Raw genomic sequence first — 20,624 nt, forward strand, 5'->3', positions numbered from 1 at the left:
CATGGTGGTGAATCCTTATAAACAAAATATCACACCCCCATGATGACCAAACTGTGAGAAGAGGTCTGATTTAGGATATCTTAATTACATCACACCAAATAAAACAAACAAAATCTTCATTAATACATATAAGTGAAGAAGTGTTATTATTATTTGTTCAAGTATTTCCTTATGGCGGCAATATGTTTATCCTTTGGAGGAATTGCCTCGATCACGATCGGATTCCCCTTGAGCGCCTTGGCCCACGACATCAACTCGGGTATTTTCTCTTCGTGGAAGACATGCAGAACTTCGTTAATAGCCTCATAAGTTCCGAACGATGTCGCCACCAAGATGTCGAGGAATCCGAGGTTGTCCCCCCCGTTGTAAAACGGCAACTTACCCGGAAAATCCTTTTTAGTTCCTTGTTCAAAAACCTTACAAATCCCCCAGAAATCCTCCATCGCTCTCACTTGTTCGTCCCCTCTCGTGGCCATAACCGGGTACATGCTCGGCCCAACCTGAAACCCACATCAAATTATTAATTAATTCAAAACCTATATATGGCGGCTACCATCTTATTATTACCTTTTGGTCGAAGTAATTAGCCCAGAAGCGGATTTTGGCTCTTTCGTAGGGGTCCTCTGGTAGGAACCTCGGTCCTTGAGTATTCCAGGTCTCATCGATGTATTCCAAAATGATTTGGGATTCGGCCACGGGCTTGCCGTTGTGGACCAGAACAGGGACTTTCTTGTGAATTGGATTGTATTTGAGGAGCAAATCACTCTTCTTTGATAAATCTTCGTTCATGTATTTGTAGGGTATGCCCTTCAGTTTTAGGGCCAATTCTATCCTGATGCAGTACCCACTGGTCCATGTCCCAAATAACAACACTTCTTCTTTATCACTTGATCTTTCCATCTTTTAGATGTGGGGGGTATGTTCTTGATCTTCAGCTTCAAAGATTTTATTGTTTATTTATATTATTAGAACGTTGAAAGTTCAAAATGGAATAGAACGAAATTAATTATATCAAAACATCACATCAAGAGAGACTAACGTGTTCTTTTCATATTTTAGATGTGGGTATGCAATGACGACATCTTCTAGATCTCTCTTTTTTCCTTTTCATTTTATTTAAAATAATTGATGAATTCTTATTAAATAACATTATTCGTTATTATAATAAGTTTAAATGTTTAGTCCATAAGGTGGACTAGGGAGTATGCTATATCTAGGGTGAATTTGATTTTTTCGATTTTTCATAAAAATGAACGTTCTATCTCCAATTTTTAAAATCTTTATCCGTAAATTAGCAGTCAGACTTTGATTCGGTTTCATCGGTTATAAAATCAATTTCTATTGGTTTATATATATACCTACAATTTTTTTACATCAGTTTTAATCTACCTACAATTTCAAGTAGACCAAGTTTGTCTTTTTATAGGATTATAGTCTATATTTAATTTGGTAGAAACAATTATGAGCTAATTTTAATTCAGCTTATTATCATTTTATTAATATCTACTTACTCAATTTATTTGATTTTAATATAATTTCAGTTTATTTAATAGTTAACCATTTATTTATTTTTTATATTTATAATATTATTTAATGATAATTATTATATATAATGTTATATATTTATTAAATTAATTTTAAATATTAATAAATGATTTAAATTAAAAAATAATATATTTGAAAATAAATTATATTAATATATTATTTTTTATAAATTTTTATTAATATATAATTTTAAATATTAAAAAATAAAATATTTTAAAATAAATGATATAAATATATTCATTTTAAATATATTTAATATAAATATAATATAAAAAGTATATAGATATATATAAAAATATTTAATAATATTTTAAAATTCTCAGTCTTCACCCCTCTTCTTATATGCAAATCCCTTTTTGTCTATATTTTTAATATTTTTAAAAAAATATTTAGATGATTAATTTATGTATGTATCTATTATTCAATGATCTATTATTCAGTCATATAAGTTGATCATAATAATAATTTATTAGTATTATATATCTTTTCACTTTTATTACCAACGAAATGTTTAAACGCTGAATCAAATTAGGCATATGTAAATTGGTTTTCTTGTATATCCATCTTGGTTGACTTTGGTTTAGTTATCAATTTTGAAGGAAAATACACTTCTTTGTCACATTTTTATTTGTGCAATAAATAATTGTGAATTTTAGTTGTGATAAGATGTTTAACAAATATAAACTAATAATTGAAAGAGTTGTTAGATTTTTTTTTATTGTATTTGTGTTAAAAATAAGTATAGAATCGAGTAACGTGGAAGCCTAAATTTATAATTGGATATTTATCAAGTGATTACTATTAAATATCACTTTATATTTTGTAAGTAAATGATATTGATAAATATAAAAATTAGTGATGCTTATTTTATAATAAATAAATATTATGAATATACATAAAAATGTTTGCAATTATTTAACAAAAAAAGAAAAGAAAAAAAAGTACTTTCATTATTAACCAAGAAAATACAATTAAACCTGGCCCAAGTAGAATCGAGTTCTCAAGTCCAATTGGAATCCGGTCCAATAAATCTTTCACCTAAATTAATGATGGGTCTCTATATTTTATCCTAATAGAGTTCAGACCAAGAAATGATTGTATAAAAGAGATTTTAAATAAAATTGATTGGTAATATAAAATGTAAATGTAATTTTAATTAAGAAAATTAAATTATACTAATAAAAATAATTAATATTAAAATCAAGTAAAATTTGACAACACTTATTAATTAATATTTTATAATATAGTGAAGGTTAGTTAGCTCAATTATACGTATAAATTAATAAAAATTAATTTAAATATATATTATTAAAAATCAGCTCATTAATAAACTCTATTAACTTATTTTTTAAATTTTAATATTGTTTTTAAATAAAGGAGAGAGTTAACATGATACTCCCACCATTATGACTCTTGCTTAAACTCTGTGACCTTTTGATCTTTCGACTCTTACGATTGAGCTACCTTGGTGGGATTATTTTTTTTATATATATATTTATTAATTAAATATTATTTTTTTTCTTTTTCTTCTTATTTATTAATTAATTAATCTATTTATCTTCTCTTACTATTTTTTTTATTTATTCTTTTTTTATTAATTAATTAATCTATTTATCTTCTTTCACTATTTTTTTATTTATTCTTTTTTTATTAATTAATTAATTCATTTATTTCTTTTTATTATTAATTTTTTGTTATTTAAGTATTTTATTTTTATTTTTTTTATGTATAAAATAATTTAATATTTACTATAATATTTAATTCTGTTAAAAAATTATAAATCATAAATTAAATATAAATACTATTAATTTCATTTTGTTTGGTTGAGCAAACTTTTTTGAATAAAAGAAAACTGAGAAAAAAAAGTTGGAAAGGAGGGAAAAAAAATAAAAAGAAAGAAGATCAAAATAGGAAAAAGAAATAAAATGAAAAGATAGAAAAAATATATAATTGATAAAAAAAAATAAAATTAAATGATTATTTAATTAATAAAAAATAAGAAAAAAATAAATAAATAATTAATAAAAAAAAATTAGAAAAAAGTTATAGAGTTTACTAAAAGAAACTATGAATCAATTTTGAATAGTAAGTAAGTCTAAATGCTCAATATTGAAATTGACAAATATATGCAAATACATATCTAGCTTAACTTATTTTGTATTTGTAAATATATATAGAAAATCATACAAAATTGAAAAATTAAAATAAAATATAATCATGTTAAATTATAAAACCTTAAAATTATAAATTTAAAATCACAGAGTTTTAACCCCACAAAAATAATTTAAAATTATACCATTTTCAGTTTGAAACTGATTGTATTTGATGACTTATTTGATAATTAATGGACAAAATTCAATTGAAAACAAAGTTTTATTTTATTCATTTGATTGAAGCGTGGAAAACTTAAACATGAAAAAAATTATTAATAAATAAATAGTAGCATTATTAGTTGACATAAAAGAGAGACTGACGTTTGCCTGTCTGTCTCTTATTGTAGATTTTGAAAAAAAAAATATTATTGATGAAAAAGTGAAGAAAAACTGGGAAATGAATTTGTCGATATCGCAAATTACTAAACAAGTATTATTTCAGTACAGCAAGGATATTTGCATATGATATTTACACACTCATCTTCATCCATCTATGTTCAATCAATAACCAAGAACTGACCCATTATCTTACCACTTTTGGTATTTGGTCTCGTAAATTTCTCTATCGTGTCCGTTTTCATATCAATGTTGTCTCCTATTTCATCGACCTTCTAACTGATAGCGTTCGCTAAAATCTATAACACTATGCATGCGCACATCTCACAATAATTGATTCAATTTTAAAAGTTTCAAATACATGTGGGGGGTTCAACTATTAGATGTCTTGTTTTGGGCAGGGTTTATAGCAAGATTAATTCCCATGTATGTATGTATGTATGTAATTTACCCCTGTTCTTCCTTTCATAAAGGAAATAGAACAAACAAGGTACTACTCTTTCTACAGACATACACTAAAATAAACTACTATATATTATCATGCCCAAAGAAAATATTCAGATGGGAAATTTAAATCTGTCAAAATTTCAAGAGTCAAGATCTGATCATATCGTCGATGAGATTAAAAATCTCATACCATTTAAGAAGGATGTGAAGAACTTTGATTGAACTATATTCATCAAATAGTAATCAAGATATATTGGAGTGTTCAAAATTAAATATGACTTGTGATGAGCCACGCACATGATCGAATTTAGTGTGAATTTCTTTTTTCTCCCCCCTATTGAGGCTGGGGCAGATTTGGGTGGATGGCATTTCTTTTGAACCCACTACAAGGACGAAACCATATGGCAGAATACGGTGCTGCTTTTATTTATTTAAAGAATATATATACATGAGAGCTAGAGGGCCCAGACCAAGAACCCAGCAAACCATGTGTGACAGATCCATTCGGGATTTACCTTTTAATGGAAAATAACTTAAGAAAACAGATTAGATTAATATGTTTTTTTCTAGTAAAGATCAATGGACAACATCTAAATAATAGGTAAATAGGGTTCTTGATGATCAGAACTAGCATTCCCCTTGTCTTGAGAGGAACCATCTAATCCTCAGTTATTAGATTATTCTCTTAACAGTGTGATGATTAGGGGATTTGGAATACTGTCCAATACTCACTCGGTAAGAAGGGAAATCTAATTAATGGAGGATGATGATAGGTTTTGGACACAAGTGTTGGAGGAGCGACAAATTGCAGTGTCATGGATGATTAAGAATAATGACTCTCTCACTTTCTAAATAATGCAATCTAGCTAGGTCCATATCCTCCCCCAATTAATAAAGATCAGACCTTTCATGGTCGAATTAGACATCGATCTCTCACTTTCTTATCTACATGTTACATGACAGTTGACATCAACCCGAACCATTTGTTTATGACCAGTAATTACAACATGTGCAAGTTGAGGAACGAACCACTTCATTATCAATATGCATGCTCTGGAGTCTGGTGGTCGGTCCATCATCAAAAGCTAACTAAATATCTAAATCTAAAGTATTGATTCATTCCCACTACTTTCAGCTGTGTTTGTTCCTCTCCATCCTAGGAGTTTTTACTGCCATAATCAGACCAGACCAGACCAGACTTATTGTAGGGCAGGCCTACCCTACTCTGGTTTTACTGATTCATTCATTCTCTACTTAAACAAATTACATCTAATAGTTCTGCACTCTCTCTGCGGAAGCTCCTCCTATCTTTCACATCTGGCTTTCTCTTTTCCCAATGCTTTCCAGCTCTCTTGTCCCTCCTTAATTAAACTCAAGTGCATGCACTTCTCCATCTTCTACTTCTTCTTCTTCTGAATATCATCATCATCAAACTTTTTGAAAAGGATCTCTCCTTTTGTTTCTTTTCCTTGTGTTTATTCTCTACCTTTCTTTTTTGAGTACTTTTCATCATTTTTGGGTAGTTGTTCCTTTTCGTTTTGTAGTTTTCTCACTGAACTGAACTGCTTCTTCTGCCATATATATTCACTTTCATGGCTACACTGATGCCTGAGAACAACACTGTCCCTCTTCCTCTTCGAGATGCTTCATTCACTTCTTACCTGTCCGACTCTGTTCTAAAACCAAATCCAGATGGGAAGAAAGCAGAAGATGGAGAAATTGACGTCTTTGAGGCTGAGAAATATTTCAATGGAGCTATTGATGATCATGAACAGAAAAGCTCAAACCTTTCCACCATTATTAATGGACCCAACAAACATGAACCCGGTCAATATAGCCAAAACAAACAGAGGCCAAAAGTTCAATTTGGAACACCGAGCATTAACTCGGAATCGAGCTGGAACAGCAGCAGCGTGCTGCTTCAAACAACATTGAAGAATCAAACTCCTCCTCTCCCTCCCCAAACGAACAAGTACAACAATCTCAAAACCCTCATCTCTAATCTAAGATGCAACTACTGCTCGTGCAACGACAAGAACTCTGTCCAAGTTGACGAGACTTCCAAATCGATCCACGACAAGACGACTGCAAGAGATCAATCCACTCAATCCAGTTCCTATTTATCTCATTCCAATACTAAATCCTGGACCAATCCCTGTCTCATGAACCGAGATCAAGATCAACAACAACAAACCATGCAAAGAAAGTCACTGGAGGTGTTCGGTTCTCCTGTCGAAAGAAGAATTCCAATGAAACCAACCCTAATCGTGACGCACAACCAGCCAAGTACTTCAATACAAGAACCCTGCATGATTGGGAGAAGCCTTGATGGGACCTACGACGAAACAGGCAGCGACGCCAGCTCGGATTTGTTTGAGATCGAGAGCTTCACCACCAACACCATCAACACTCCAAGGGGATACGCACCAAGTGAGGCTAGCGTAGAATGGAGTGTAGTAACCGCCAGCGTGGCTGATTTTTCGGCTCTATCTGATTCAGAGGACGTGAGAACAATGTCCTTTAGCTCCAACACGAGGAAAATGGTTTCTAAACAGAGGAACAGTCCCGCCAAGGAGACTGAGAGGCGGCGGTCTGGGATTCTATTAGGGTGCAAGAACTACAAGGCAGTTAGAGTGGCTGGAGATGCTTATAGGTCGAATACAAAGTTAGGTCCTAATGGATCATGTAGAATGCATGATGAATCACAAGTCAGAGTCCTACGTGTCAGCGGCGAGAATTGGAGCAGAGAAAAAGGTGGCGGAATTTGAGGATTCAAGAAACGTCAAAGAAGAGTCTCAGTCTCACCCTGCTCATTATGCGGGCATTCTGTATGCATAATAAGTAGTAATTTAGGCCTATTTGATAACTATTTGTTATAACCTCTTTGTTCAATACTCTTATTACCCGAGCTTGAATGGGTAATAAATTATTATTATAACTCATCAACGTCTACCTTTTTTATGCTTAAAAGAGCCATGATGGAATTACAAATCCATTCAAAGGCAAAAAGGAAACTATTGATGACCCAATTAACGTGACAGAAAGTACCCTATGGACCCAACTCAACCCTACCCATTAACGGTGTCCAAGGATGTATGTGTGTGTGAGAGAGAGATAGAGAATAAGGAATTGAATGATTGTTGAAATGGTAGATCAAATGTCAATTCCGTGAGTAATTCATACATATCTAATTGCAAATTGCAAGAGAGGCTTTCAATGACAGCTCAAAGCCTAATCATTCGGAAATTCCTTTAATCAATATGCAACTTTCCAGTTCCCATAACTCATCAAATTTCACTATATTTTATCTAAACAAAGTCAAATAGAATACATTAAAGAGCAGTTCTAAATCAAACAAACAGTGACCTCAAAATTATCAATACCTTCTGGCTTCGGTGAATGGAGATTATCCGTCAAGAAACTAGCCCGATGCCTGATCAGTCAGTCTTCTGCGCTTCCTTCAACCAGCTGAACAAAATATTGCCAGCAAAGAATGTCAGGAAAGTGTAGATTAAATAAAGGGAATGAATTTGGTCAAGAAGATATCAAATGATATGATTTAGTAAGAGTACCAAGGAGCCAACTCGTTCATATGCTTCCATAACCTTAGGATCTTCCTCATCTTCATAGCCCACCTGAAGTATCCTTGTCCCATTGACTGACCAAAAAGCTCTTCTACCCGCGTCCTAGTTTTATAGAAAAGTAAAAATAAATAAATATTTACTGTTTCAAGACCTCTTCCAAATAAATAAAGAAATTAACTTTTACTGTTTGACCTGCAAGACAATCAAGTATACAGCCTCCAGTGCTTGAACACGAATTTCGGGATCATCAACTGGTTCGCGCTCAATTGAGAGCACAATCCCAAGTTCACGTGGCATCTTTGAGGTATCCTCTTCACTGTAAATCTGCCAGACAAATCGATTCAGACAAAGGAATTCACAAATTTAAACTACTGCAAAATAAGCCATTCAATTTCTTTTATAACCAGGGTGGGTGACAGTAAAATTGACAGTATCACATAAAAAGTTTAATCTTTATTGTAAGAAGAACAAATTTATTCACCTTATTTCCAGCAACAGGAAGAAGTAGAGTTGGCCAGAGAAATTCTGATATAAGGAGTAAATTCTGTATCTGACTATCCGCTTCAAAACAGCAATTACGGATTGTTCCAGAAACCTGTGACCAAGAGATACACCAAAAGGAATGAATGCATGATATCAAGTTTCCTTACATAAACCAGCATAAGACAGATGTGGAAGGCCTAAGAACAATAATACGTACCCCTTTCTTTCTCAACAGATTTGTTGAATCAAATTGCCTAGTAATTTGCTTAAGAAGTCCTCGCTTGGGGTCCACTAAAAGTTTCCTTCCTGCTTCCCGCTGTGATATATTCACAAGTATTGAACCAACATGTTCAAAAGGATCGCCTAATTGATTGCAGATGAAGAAGAAACATGTCAAGAATAAAATTGTAGATCAAAACTTGCTAATAGAGAAAGGCAGTACACATTTGGCAGTTGAAACTATAACTCAGAATGTGTATTAGTAGTAGTAGTATACCAACCATTCTTCTCTGTAGAAATGCAGAATGATCTCACAAGCTTCATAACATACAGGCCATGCATCTTCTCATCATCAACCTACCAGTTGACCACAATAAACAATGGTAAACAATTAGCAAACTGCAAGCTGAATTTACAATTCTTTGTGCAGAAAAAAAAAACCAGAAAATAGATATGCGTGGACAAATATGAGATCTTCCGAGATAATTGAACTTCTGATGACATGGATAATCATTCTCAATTAATAAAAGCACCTGAAGCAAGGCAGCTATTCCAGTATCTATACGGGTGAGATTAACCAGTAACATAACAAGCAACCTTGTAATGCAGGCCTCTGGCTTGTATAATATATCCATTACAGTTTTAATCATTCCCATTGAAACCAATTTAGCAGACAAATCTGAGTTTTGTGATAGGTTAACAAGAGCTTCAGCTGCAGGTTCAGATACCTCCTGCAATAGTAGGCTCAGTAGGTTAATATCTACAAAGAATCATTCATATTCATTGTAGAAAATAACATATTGTAAACATGGCATGAGCTTGATGTTTAAATGGAACAATCAATTAGGAAATAAGAACCTTCTTTTCAGACATGAGGCTAGCAAGTGAAGTCAAAGCAGTATTCGAGTAAGCAGAAAGAGACAGCAAGCCCTCTTCAGAACCAGTCAAATCTCGAACAATGTCAACAGCAGCCTTCTTGACCTGAAGTTTTTTCAGACCACAAAGATTGCAATGTTATAACTGTTGTAATTATCACCAATGAAATCTTCCTTATCCAATTGCAATAGCCAATAAGTAAGACTAGATTATTCTTTTCTTTACCATAAACGAGTCTTGATTTTGGTATATATGGTTTAGTTTTTCCCACGGTCAATGCGGCTTTTGCATTGACCGTGGATAAATGAAAAGAACCTCACTTAAAAATATATATATCAATGTTATCAAAATTCAATATGATTTTGTTGATCTTAACAAAGGTCTTACAATCACTTCCCAATAAACCAATCTTTCTATTCCAATGGAAATTACAATGTAGATTCCTCACAATAGATTTCTGCATATATGTGTATCACTTTTCTCATGTGTATAATGCCTTATACGCTCCTCTATTTATGCACAACAGAAACCAAGAACACAATCCAAAAATCCAAGATTCCAAATGACATAGTTAGCAAATAAATCCATTGAAGATAAGTAGGAGAAGAACAGGACAGAGGTGCTAATCTCTGTTTCAGTCATTATTATTCCAGGATAATCAATTTGATAGCGTGATGTGTATTTATATAGGTTACACATTAAACCTAACAGCAAAAGATAAAAAGCTACAAATTAGGAGTAACTAACAATCTCATCTTGATCAAATTGCTAAAAGTTTTGAACTCAAGTGACGTACTTAGAAAAGAACTACATTGAAGACGGAGTATGAGAAGAATAGGGCAGAAGTGCTAAACCCTATGCCTCTCTGTTTCAGTCATTATTAATCTTGGATAATAAATTTGATAGCATAATATGTATGTATATAGGTTACACATTTAACCTAATATCTAAAGATGAAAACTATAAATTGGGTGTAATTCAAAATCGTATCTTTATCTAGTTGCTGAAGTTTTGAATTCAATTTGCTGATTATGATGAAGCTTGTTTTGTTATCAGCAGTATCTTTAACATAAGCCATAACATCTGTAGGCCATATCCTTATTCCTACACGCATAGTTCGTATTTGAATCATAGGAGCAGTACTCAATACACAAGACAGAAAACACGTCTGATTTTGCAGCAAAATAAAATCGTTCAAAATAAAAACTCATAAAAGAAAAAAACATTCTTTGAGAAGAAAAATAAAGTAAAAGAAGCAGCTTCCTTACCGGCGGAGATGGTGAAGACAAGAAATCGAGCAATTCCTCCATTTCGTTCGCCATCCTTCCTGCCTTTCTGTGTGTGTCTGCCGTCGCGCGCCGACGGCCAATGAAACTGGAAATAGCAGGAGAATACAGAAGACGATTTACTTGCTAGTTACAAACATAAATAATATATATTTATATAATTTGGTATCTAAAAAATAAATCAGCCATAGAATTTTCTACACTTAACTTTTACCCTAAATTTTGTTTCTTATTACTTTTGACATTTAACTTTTTTCTGTTGTCTTTTAACATCGTAATTATTTCCATCAAATGACGTGATTTTTGATATATTTATTAATTAAAAAGTATTTTGAGAAAGATTCACTATATATTTACATATATTATATGTTAAGTTAAGAGTTATGAATTATGATACGCAAGAAAAAATCAAATGAAATAAAAAAAGAGGAATTACTTATTTTTAGTTTGTTAATTAATTAAAATATATGAAACAACTCACTAAAATAAATTATATTAGAAGATACATTTTTATTTTTATTTATATAAAGATAATAATTCTTTATTTATATATAGAATATTAATTTGCAAATAATATAAAATAAATTCAAAATAATAGAATAGAATTATGATATTAAAAATATAACAAGTTTGCAAAGTTTGCAAGATTTATTTGAGGGAAATTTCATAATGATAAGTGAGACTTAAAATAAGTAGAATAAATCAGTAATGCTATGTCCAAAAATCTATGAAAATATTCTGAACAAATTTAAAATTTATTTTGTCCGTTTGGGTTGCTAAGTAAATGTATAGTTTTTTTCCTCAATTCGAATGCATATGCCTCAAAAAAAATTGACATTTCATAACTGATTATCTAAATATGATTAAAATAAAAAAATAAAAAAAACTCATACATATCAAGTGATATGATACTTTTAAGAGGTTCTTAATGAAATATCAGTTTTAAAAATTATTTATTAAACAAAATATAAACAATTTCATATCTAGCACAAAAAAAAAATTACCAAGACAATTGACAGGTACGAACAATAAACTACTCATAAAAAAAAGGAGATATTATTCAAATTATAAAAATACAAAACAAAAAATTTGATTCGACTAAACAATATATCAGATTAAACAAAATACTAACACTAACTCAAATCTTAGTAGGGGTGAGCATATCTTGGGTTAACGCAAACCCTAACCTAAATCCAAAATATTAATTTGGGTAAGTTAATTTGTGTTTGGTTGGGTTTAATTTAAGTTGGGTTAGGGTTACTCAAATTACCCGAATTAAATAAATTTAATTTAATTTTCTCTTATCAATCTAATATAAATTAATTATCTTCCAACTCTAATATATTCTTTTAATTTTTACTATATTGATCTTCATTACAGTCAAATAAAAAATAATTGAAAATTTTAAAACTCATTAATAATATATTTATTAATTATAGTTTAGCTATACATAATTAACATATCACTTAAAACTCTTTAAAAATTAATTTGTTTTGAAAAATTAATCGAATTTATTATATTCAAAATTTTATTTAGTATTAATGATTTAAATATTATTTAAATAATTCATATTAATATCACCTATTATTTCTTCAACTAATTTAGTAATTAAAATATCAAAATAATTTCAAAGAAATCAAAATTATGTTAAACGAAAAAAAAACATATAATAATGTCAAAAACATATTAGACAAAGCAAAAAACAAAATAAACAGATTGAAAATATTAAATGTGTTACAAGTGTGTTAAACGAGTCAAAACGTGTTAAACATATCAAAAATGTGTTAAACGTGCCAAAATGTGTCAAATGTGTCAAAATGTGTTAAACGTGCCAAAACATATTAAACTTGTAAAAAAATGTGTCAAAATATGTTAAACGTGTCAAAACGTATCAAATATGTCAAAAATATATTTTCGTGTCAAAAACGTATTAAACATGTTAAACATGTCAAAACGTGTTAATCGTACCAAAAACGTGTTAAACATATCAAAAATGTGTCAACACGTGTGAAATTATTAAAACGAGTTATAAACTTATTAAAACTAGCATTTAGCCCGTGCATTTGCACGAGTAATGATACAAAAAACCGTGAAAAAAATTACGGATAATATTTTTAATTTTATTTTTATCCGTTTTAAATTTATGGGTGGGTCAACACATAATCCGACCCAAGTATCCATTTACTCAACATTATTATATATTAGTTAGTTAAAAAGTTGAACTTATATTAATGTTAAAACGTCCCGCGTTTATCAAATTTGGTGTTGAATTTAAAACATAAAGTCTTTGTAGCCTAGTTGGTTAAAGAGTTGTATTTGTTTTGTTAGGTTGCAAGTTCGAAACATACCTCTAGCATTTTTAATTTTATTTTTAACCGTTTTAAATTTAAAAACGGGTAAACCCACAATCCGACCCAAGTATCCAAATTAACCACAGCTCTCGACCCGGCAATCCGGACACTTTAAAAATTAAGCATCATTATATATATATAGATTAGTTAGTTAAAAAGTCGAACTTATATTAATGTTAAAACGTCCCGCGTTTATCAAATTTGGTGTTGAATTTAAAACATAAAGTCTTTGTAGCCTAGTTGGTTAAAGAGTTGTATTTGTTTTGTTAGGTTGCAAGTTCGAAACATACCTCTAGCATTTTTAATTTTATTTTTAACCGTTTTAAATTTAAAAACGGGTAAACCCACAATCCGACCCAAGTATCCAAATTAACCACAGCTCTCGACCCGGCAATCCTTTAAAAATTAAGCATCATTATATATATATAGATTAGTTAGTTAAAAAGTCGAACTTATATTAATGTTAAAACGTCCCGCGTTTATCAAATTTGGTGTTGAATTTAAAATATAAAGTCTTTGTAGCCTAGTTGGTTAAAGAGTTGTACTTGTTTTGTTAGGTTGCAAGTTCGAAACATACCTCTAGAATTTTTAATTTTATTTTTAACCGTTTTAAATTTAAAAACGGGTAAACCCACAATCCGACCCAAGTATCCAAATTAACCACAGCTCTCGACCCGGCAATCCAGACACTTTAAAAATTAAGCATCATTATATATATATAGATTAGTTAGTTAAAAAGTCGAACTTATATTAATGTTAAAACGTCCCGCGTTTATCAAATTTGGTGTTGAATTTAAAATATAAAGTCTTTGTAGCCTAGTTGGTTAAAGAGTTGTACTTGTTTTGTTAGGTTGCAAGTTCGAAACATACCTCTAGAATTTTTAATTTTATTTTTAACCGTTTTAAATTTAAAAACGGGTAAACCCACAATCCGACCCAAGTATCCAAATTAACCACAGCTCTCGACCCGGCAATCCGGACACTTTAAAAATTAAGCATCATTATATATATATAGATTAGTTAGTTAAAAAGTTGAACTTATATTAATGTTAAAACGTCCCGCGTTTATCAAATTTGGTGTTGAATTTAAAATATAAAGTCTTTGTAGCCTAGTTGGTTAAAGAGTTGTACTTGTTTTGTTAGGTTGCAAGTTCGAAACATACCTCTAGCATTTTTAATTTTATTTTTAACCGTTTTAAATTTAAAAACGGGTAAACCCACAATCCGACCCAAGTATCCAAATTAACCACAGCTCTCGACCCGGCAATCCGGACACTTTAAAAATTAAGCATCATTATATATATATAGATTACAAACGTATTAAGCAAGTCAAAATAGGTCAAACAAACAAATATTAGTTAAATGAGTTACTAACGTGTTGAATAAGTCAAAAACGTATTAAATTAGGTAAAACGAATCAATTAATTGTTAAACGGATAAAAATGTGTTAATTAGGACAAAAACGTCTTAAATATTAAATATTAAACAAGTTAAAACGTAATAAATGTGTTACCAACTAAAATTTAGTTTGGATTATATATCTATATTATTTATTAATATAAGTTGAATAATGTATTTATTAAATTTAATTTGAGTTAAATATAAATTGTCTAAGTTGAATAATGTGTTTATTAAATTTAATTTGAGATAAATATAAGTTGTCTAAATTTGAGTGTCGAAAATAAAACAGTATTTATATTAAAAATGACCTTTACCAAAAATAAATAAATAAATATATAATAATAATAAAATTACTCTTAAGAAAATACAAAATTTTCTTTAGTTCATAAATTTTTGATACATTTAAACAAACAAATAAAAATAATATATTGAGAAAGTTAATTGATGATCTTAGGGTTTGCCTTTTTTTCTGAAACCCATCTTCTTTCCGTATCATCAGATTTCTTCTTCTTCTTCTATTGAGCAGATTAGTATGTTTACCACTAAAGTCTATGGACCTGCATTGTAAATGGCTCATAGGAATATTGGTGATTTGTCCACCGACAGGAAAGGTATAATTAGTGAGATCATTATATCGGGACATTCTCAAGATCAAGAAAAACATGGTCTACGGGCTGTTCGTAGAGGCACAAGGATTAGCTGGATCACTTTCGAGAGATTCTTCATTTTGTTGTTCTCGCTTGCAGCTCTATTCTCAGTTTACGTCTCAATTTCTGGCTTAAACAGGCTACTTCAAGGTGTGTCATTAAATTTTGATCATTTCTACCTAAATTGCACTTTGTTTTCCTCTTCTAGCAGCTGCTCTTATGCATCTTTTGGTATGTTGTTTACAGGTCATTTGGAAAGTAGTATTTCATCGCTCAGAAATTCTCAACAAGAGTTCCATGGCTCAAATGACTTGGATCATCCAAAAAACAAGTCTCGCAGACCACGTAAGAAGATATAGATAGCTTCCCTTCAATATAACTTAATCTGGATGGATGATTTACATGATTCCATCATCAGTCATCTGGATGTTAAACAATGCTATTTCATGATAATGATTTTGTCTAGAAGATTGTGTTGATCCTAAATGCAAACTTTCTTTCTTCAAGCTCTATTGCCTGAAAAACTCGTTTTTTTTTTCCTAAAGGAGACTAGCATAACATCCCACTCTCATGACCCCCTCCCCACTTCGATCAAGGTGCTTTTGAATAGAACTTGAGACATCAGCCTCTTAGTTCAATACTCTCGTCACTTGAGCTACCCTGGTATAATCAATGTGTAATTGAAGCCTTAGTTTTCATTGAATCTTTGACCTCCATTATGAAAGACTGTCTTCATGTTATCCTCCAGCTGACCTAATCCTTAAGGCTTAATTCATAAAATTGTACTGCTCATGAATTTCATTTGGTGTGTTTGGTAAGAGATGAATTGACATTGCCACTGGAATTGGGGGGCAATTCCAGTTATGAGTTTGTTTAAGGACTTAAAATGAGAATTTGAATTCTGATGTAATTAACACAAGTATATATTTTTAGTTTGAATTCCTCTTACTTAGCTTTGAATTTCAATTCTTAATCACATTTCCTATTCCTCATTCATCCTGTCCAGCCGGTGTTCCAAACAGTCTAATTCCTTTTCAAGCTGCTAAATCTCCCAAGAATTTATAATTTTTCCAAACATAGAATTTGTTTGGAAATATTATAATTCCAATTCTTTTTTTTGATTCGCCTCATCCAAACTTAGCATTATGGTTATTCATTTCAGTAATTTATTTTGTGCTTTATTAGTTCAGATGCCTGCTCCAGGCCTTATGCTTGTCATCATTCTCATTTCCTTCTCCATTGATTCTCTTCCAGGGTTTTCACCTTGTGAAGTTCAGTTTTTGGACTCGGTCAATCATCTGGTTGAGCCCAAGGATTATTTGAATTTCACACAAATTTCACTTGGATATGTTGATAAAGAGGAGAAAGCTTTCCAGAATAATGAACTAAGATTTGGAGGACACCAGAGCATTGAGGAAAGAGAAAACTCTTTTATTGCAAGGAATCAAACAATTCATTGTGGTTTTGTCAAAGGACCAGAAGGTTATCCCAGCACAGGCTTCGATTTGGATGAGAAGGACAAGGCATTCATGAATACTTGTATAGTTTCTGTTTCATCTTGCATATTTGGAAGCTCTGACTTTTTGAGGAGGCCTACCAGTAAGATGGTACTTGATCAATTTTGCATGAAACTAACTATTCTTTTTCCAAAGAAGATCAAAATACTTAATTTAAGCTATATATATGTAGTTAATGCTTTTTGCATGTTTCTGTATGTTTATGGTAGACTTTCCCTTATTGCAGATCAGTGATTATTCAAAGGAGAATGTTTGTTTTGTGATGTTTGTGGATGAAGACACTCTACTGAAACTGTCAAAAGAGGGAAATGTTCGCGACGAGAGAGGATTTATTGGGTTGTGGAGGATCGTAGTTGTGAGAAACTTACCATATGAGGACATGCGGAAAACGGGAAAGGTGCCAAAATTTTTATCACATCGTCTATTCCCTTATTCTAGGTGATTATTATGACGGATTTTTATGTGTCTAGGTTGGAGGTTTTTTATTTTTATTTTTTTGTCTTCTGTTTTGGGTAAAACTTGTGAATTTTTTTTGTATCCGATTATGATTTCTAGGTATTCGATGTGGCTTGACAGCAAAATGCGACTTCAAGCTGACCCCATGCTGATCTTAGAATTCTTTTTGTGGCGAAGAAGAGCAGAATATGCTATTTCTAATCATTATACCCGCCACTGTGTTTGGGAGGAGGTGATTCAGAATAAGCGTCTAAATAAGTACAACCACACTGAAATTGATAAGCAATTTTCTTTGTACCAATCTGACGGCCTTACCAAGTTCGATCCTTCAGATCCTGATCGTCCTCTCCCGAGTTGTGCGTATCATTTTCTATATTTTAATTATGCAAGTTTCAAGTATTTTTCTCCATATAATTGTGTCCTGCCTTTTTTTTCATAACATATAGATGTACCCGAGGGTTCATTTATCATCAGGGCTCATACACCGATGTCGAACTTGTTCTCATGCCTTTGGTTTAACGAAGTTGACCGTTTTACATCTCGTGATCAACTCAGCTTCGCTTATACTTTCTTGAAGCTGAAGCGAATGAATCCGGATAAGCCATTTTCCCTAAAAATGTTCAAGGTGAGAAATTGCCATCACAAATTTAAGGCCTTGTTTCGGTAAAATGACCAATTATTTAACTTCTGTTAATGTTCTTTGATCTGCATCTATTGGCTTGCAATTTGGAAAAAGAAAACTCACCTAATCTGGTTTGTTTTGCACAGGATTGCGAACGGAGGGCATTAGCTAAGCTATTTCATCATAGAGAAGTTTCGACTCCAGCTGCACCTTGAAAGTCTTCCATTCATCTAAAAATGCAAATCAGTATTGAAACTCTTCCATTCAGCTGCACAGGAATTGATACATCTGAATATGAAGCTGTTGGCACCCTGCAAATAAATGCAAATCAGTATTGAAAGAATTGATTGATACATCTGAAGCATATATTCATTCTGAATGAAAATACTTGTTGATCTCAGCTGTTCATTCTTCTATGCTTTCACACAGCTTGATCTCAGGAAGAGGGTTTCTTCCTCGAGAATCAGTTGGACATTTTTGGAGATTTCAGTTAACTGTATAAACAATGAGGATTAGGGTAATTAATACCAGTATGTACTATGCTAATAGAATCGATGTTCGGTTTATAATCACTTGCTTATAAACAATTGACCACCCCGAATGATTCTGTGTTTACTGCTTATTTTTGTTTATGATTTCGCCAATTTTACACTTGTGCTCGATTTCTTCCAATTTCATTATTCATTTGATTATTTTTCGTTTTTTTTCTTCATCTTCTGAAATTCTGTATTTTATCTTTTTATAATTTTTGTTTTTTTTTTTTAAAATGACTTTCATATTTTATAAATAAATCTCAAATACAAGCTATTCTAGAAAATTTGCTCACCTCACATTCAATCTCCCCTTAGATAGTTGTGGATTTCAATTGGGTGTGTTTCTTGTTAAATAAACGCGCCAATTATGTTCTCATGAGTTCTTTAATTTAGATCAAATAACTAAATGTAAGAGAATAATAATTAAACTAATGTTTTATATAATAAAATGTAATACATTTTCATAAATCAGAGTGGCGCAGCGGAAGCGTGGTGGGCCCATAACCCACAGGTCCCAGGATCGAAACCTGGCTCTGATATATGTTTTTTTTTTCCCTTTTTCAAATCTATATAAAAAAAATTCATATTTCTTTTCATTGAACATATAAAATTCCATTGTGTTAGGCATGAGAATTCCACTTCAATGAGTTCTAAGACAGGATAAATTAATAACATTATTAAATTCTAAAGATTACATCAAGAGAATTTATTATGTTTTCAATTTGGATTCTTGCTTTAAGCACATACAATTTCTTCAGTGGAGATGAATATTACTGCATTATACCACTTCAAATTTAAATAGGTTATTCAATTAGATAACTAGTCTGATATGGTGTTTTTAAGCTTTTGTTAGGTGCCTTTTATTTTATTTTGTCTTTGTATTCTTTCAAAGCTTTTTGTTTTTACTTTAAACTACACTTTTTCAATGAAACTAATGAACATTTGTCAGAAATTAAAAATTTGTTATTGAGAGCGAGAATTAGAAGCAAAGTTTTATTTAATAATGAGCTAGTTTATTAACACAGTTTTATGTGTAATTTGATTAAACTCAAATTTGGAAGCACTAGTTTATGTAATTAAAAAACAATTTTAACCATTTTTAGTTGAGGTCATCTACCAATCAACTCGTGTCATCTTCTAGAGAGTTTGATCCTATAAAATAACTTAATTTGGTTTAGTATGCAATTTTCTATTATTCCAATGTTCCGTGTAATATGGTTAAGTACTAAAAACAAATATTAACATATCGTCGCAATTGAAGCCACGTATGTGATGAAAGAAATGCCCAACAAAATAAATATGTAAAATTCAATTTCTATAAAATTATATATACAATTTATAAATATGTGAGCACTAGTCATAACTCAAGTAATAAATTTTATAAATTTAAACAAATAAATTGAGGTTATTTAACTCAAATGTAAGTTTGCTTTTGTAACCATTTCAAATGAGTTTTCGTTTTAAAAGGAATCAAAACAACCCATAAATTCAACTTCAAGGCGGACACGGCACGGCCATTAAAATATGTTTTATAATTTTTTATTCTCTCTATTAATATTAATATTAATATTAATATAAAAATATTCTTCTCAAAAGTCTCAGACTACTATTGTTTGAAGCCATCACTTAATTAGTTACGTCTTATTTACTCTAGGGATTCATTGGTTCGAAATTATATGTGGTTTAATTTGTCCTCAATTATTTGAAATTTATTCAATTTGTTATGATTAAGACATTTTTATTTTTATTTAATTATTAAGTATTTATGTTATCTTATAATTAATTAAGGCACCACTTTAGTTTAGATTTGAAGTAAAAGTTTATATTTTTATTGTAACTGTAATTATTTTTCTTATAAAATTTATTTATTACAAATTTATATAGAGTATTGTTGCTTTCTTTGTCAGATATAATATATATAAACCAAACAATACTCTCATTAAAAGTTATAACCTACCATTCGTTTCAACATTGATGCCTTTGTTTGATGTAGGTCGAATCTACCGTCACGTCTATCCACACATATTATTCTTATTTTATTTTTAATATTAAAAATATAAATTATATGTCAATCATTTATTTTAGGCAAATAACTTATGATCTATTTCACTACATCCAGTAAGTTTATATTATTTTTTAATTATTACAAATTGTGCATTTTTATCAAT

The 20,624-nt window shown here is 30.8% G+C and overlaps 4 protein-coding genes and 1 non-coding gene across 5 annotated transcripts; 3 read left to right on the forward strand and 2 right to left on the reverse strand.

The window, feature by feature from the left end:
• Positions 1–8: 8 nt before the first annotated feature.
• LOC124926360 (glutathione S-transferase U10-like) lies at positions 9–931 on the reverse strand. The gene is made up of 2 exons (XM_047466569.1): positions 568–931; positions 9–500 (listed from the first exon to the last, which is right to left on the reverse strand). The coding sequence occupies exons 1-2, from the start codon at positions 898–900 to the stop codon at positions 150–152; spliced, it is 684 nt and encodes a 227-aa protein (XP_047322525.1). The 5' UTR covers positions 901–931; the 3' UTR covers positions 9–149.
• Positions 932–5,584: 4,653 nt separating this feature from the next.
• On the forward strand, positions 5,585–7,438 carry LOC124927370 (protein PHYTOCHROME KINASE SUBSTRATE 1-like). The gene has a single exon (XM_047467776.1). It carries the CDS (start codon positions 6,074–6,076, stop codon positions 7,247–7,249), a length of 1,176 nt encoding a protein of 391 aa, XP_047323732.1. The 5' UTR covers positions 5,585–6,073; the 3' UTR covers positions 7,250–7,438.
• A 270-nt stretch (positions 7,439–7,708) lies between these two features.
• Positions 7,709–11,031, reverse strand: LOC124927371 (protein HGH1 homolog). The gene is made up of 9 exons (XM_047467777.1): positions 10,912–11,031; positions 9,626–9,748; positions 9,301–9,498; positions 9,049–9,124; positions 8,766–8,911; positions 8,547–8,660; positions 8,258–8,389; positions 8,054–8,167; positions 7,709–7,949 (listed from the first exon to the last, which is right to left on the reverse strand). Exons 1-9 carry the CDS (start codon positions 10,963–10,965, stop codon positions 7,923–7,925), a joined length of 984 nt encoding a protein of 327 aa, XP_047323733.1. The 5' UTR covers positions 10,966–11,031; the 3' UTR covers positions 7,709–7,922.
• A 4,134-nt stretch (positions 11,032–15,165) lies between these two features.
• Positions 15,166–18,546, forward strand: LOC124925540 (probable hexosyltransferase MUCI70). The gene is made up of 7 exons (XM_047465575.1): positions 15,166–15,478; positions 15,575–15,673; positions 16,583–16,935; positions 17,072–17,283; positions 17,401–17,657; positions 17,748–17,926; positions 18,070–18,546. The coding sequence occupies exons 1-7, from the start codon at positions 15,250–15,252 to the stop codon at positions 18,136–18,138; spliced, it is 1,398 nt and encodes a 465-aa protein (XP_047321531.1). The 5' UTR covers positions 15,166–15,249; the 3' UTR covers positions 18,139–18,546.
• Positions 18,547–18,923: 377 nt separating this feature from the next.
• TRNAM-CAU lies at positions 18,924–18,995 on the forward strand. The gene has a single exon. It is a non-coding gene; the product is annotated as a tRNA-Met (tRNA).
• Positions 18,996–20,624: the final 1,629 nt, after the last annotated feature.

The sequence above is a fragment of the Impatiens glandulifera genome, chromosome 2 (genome assembly GCF_907164915.1).
Source record: "Impatiens glandulifera chromosome 2, dImpGla2.1, whole genome shotgun sequence".
Taxonomy (NCBI): domain Eukaryota; kingdom Viridiplantae; phylum Streptophyta; class Magnoliopsida; order Ericales; family Balsaminaceae; genus Impatiens; species Impatiens glandulifera.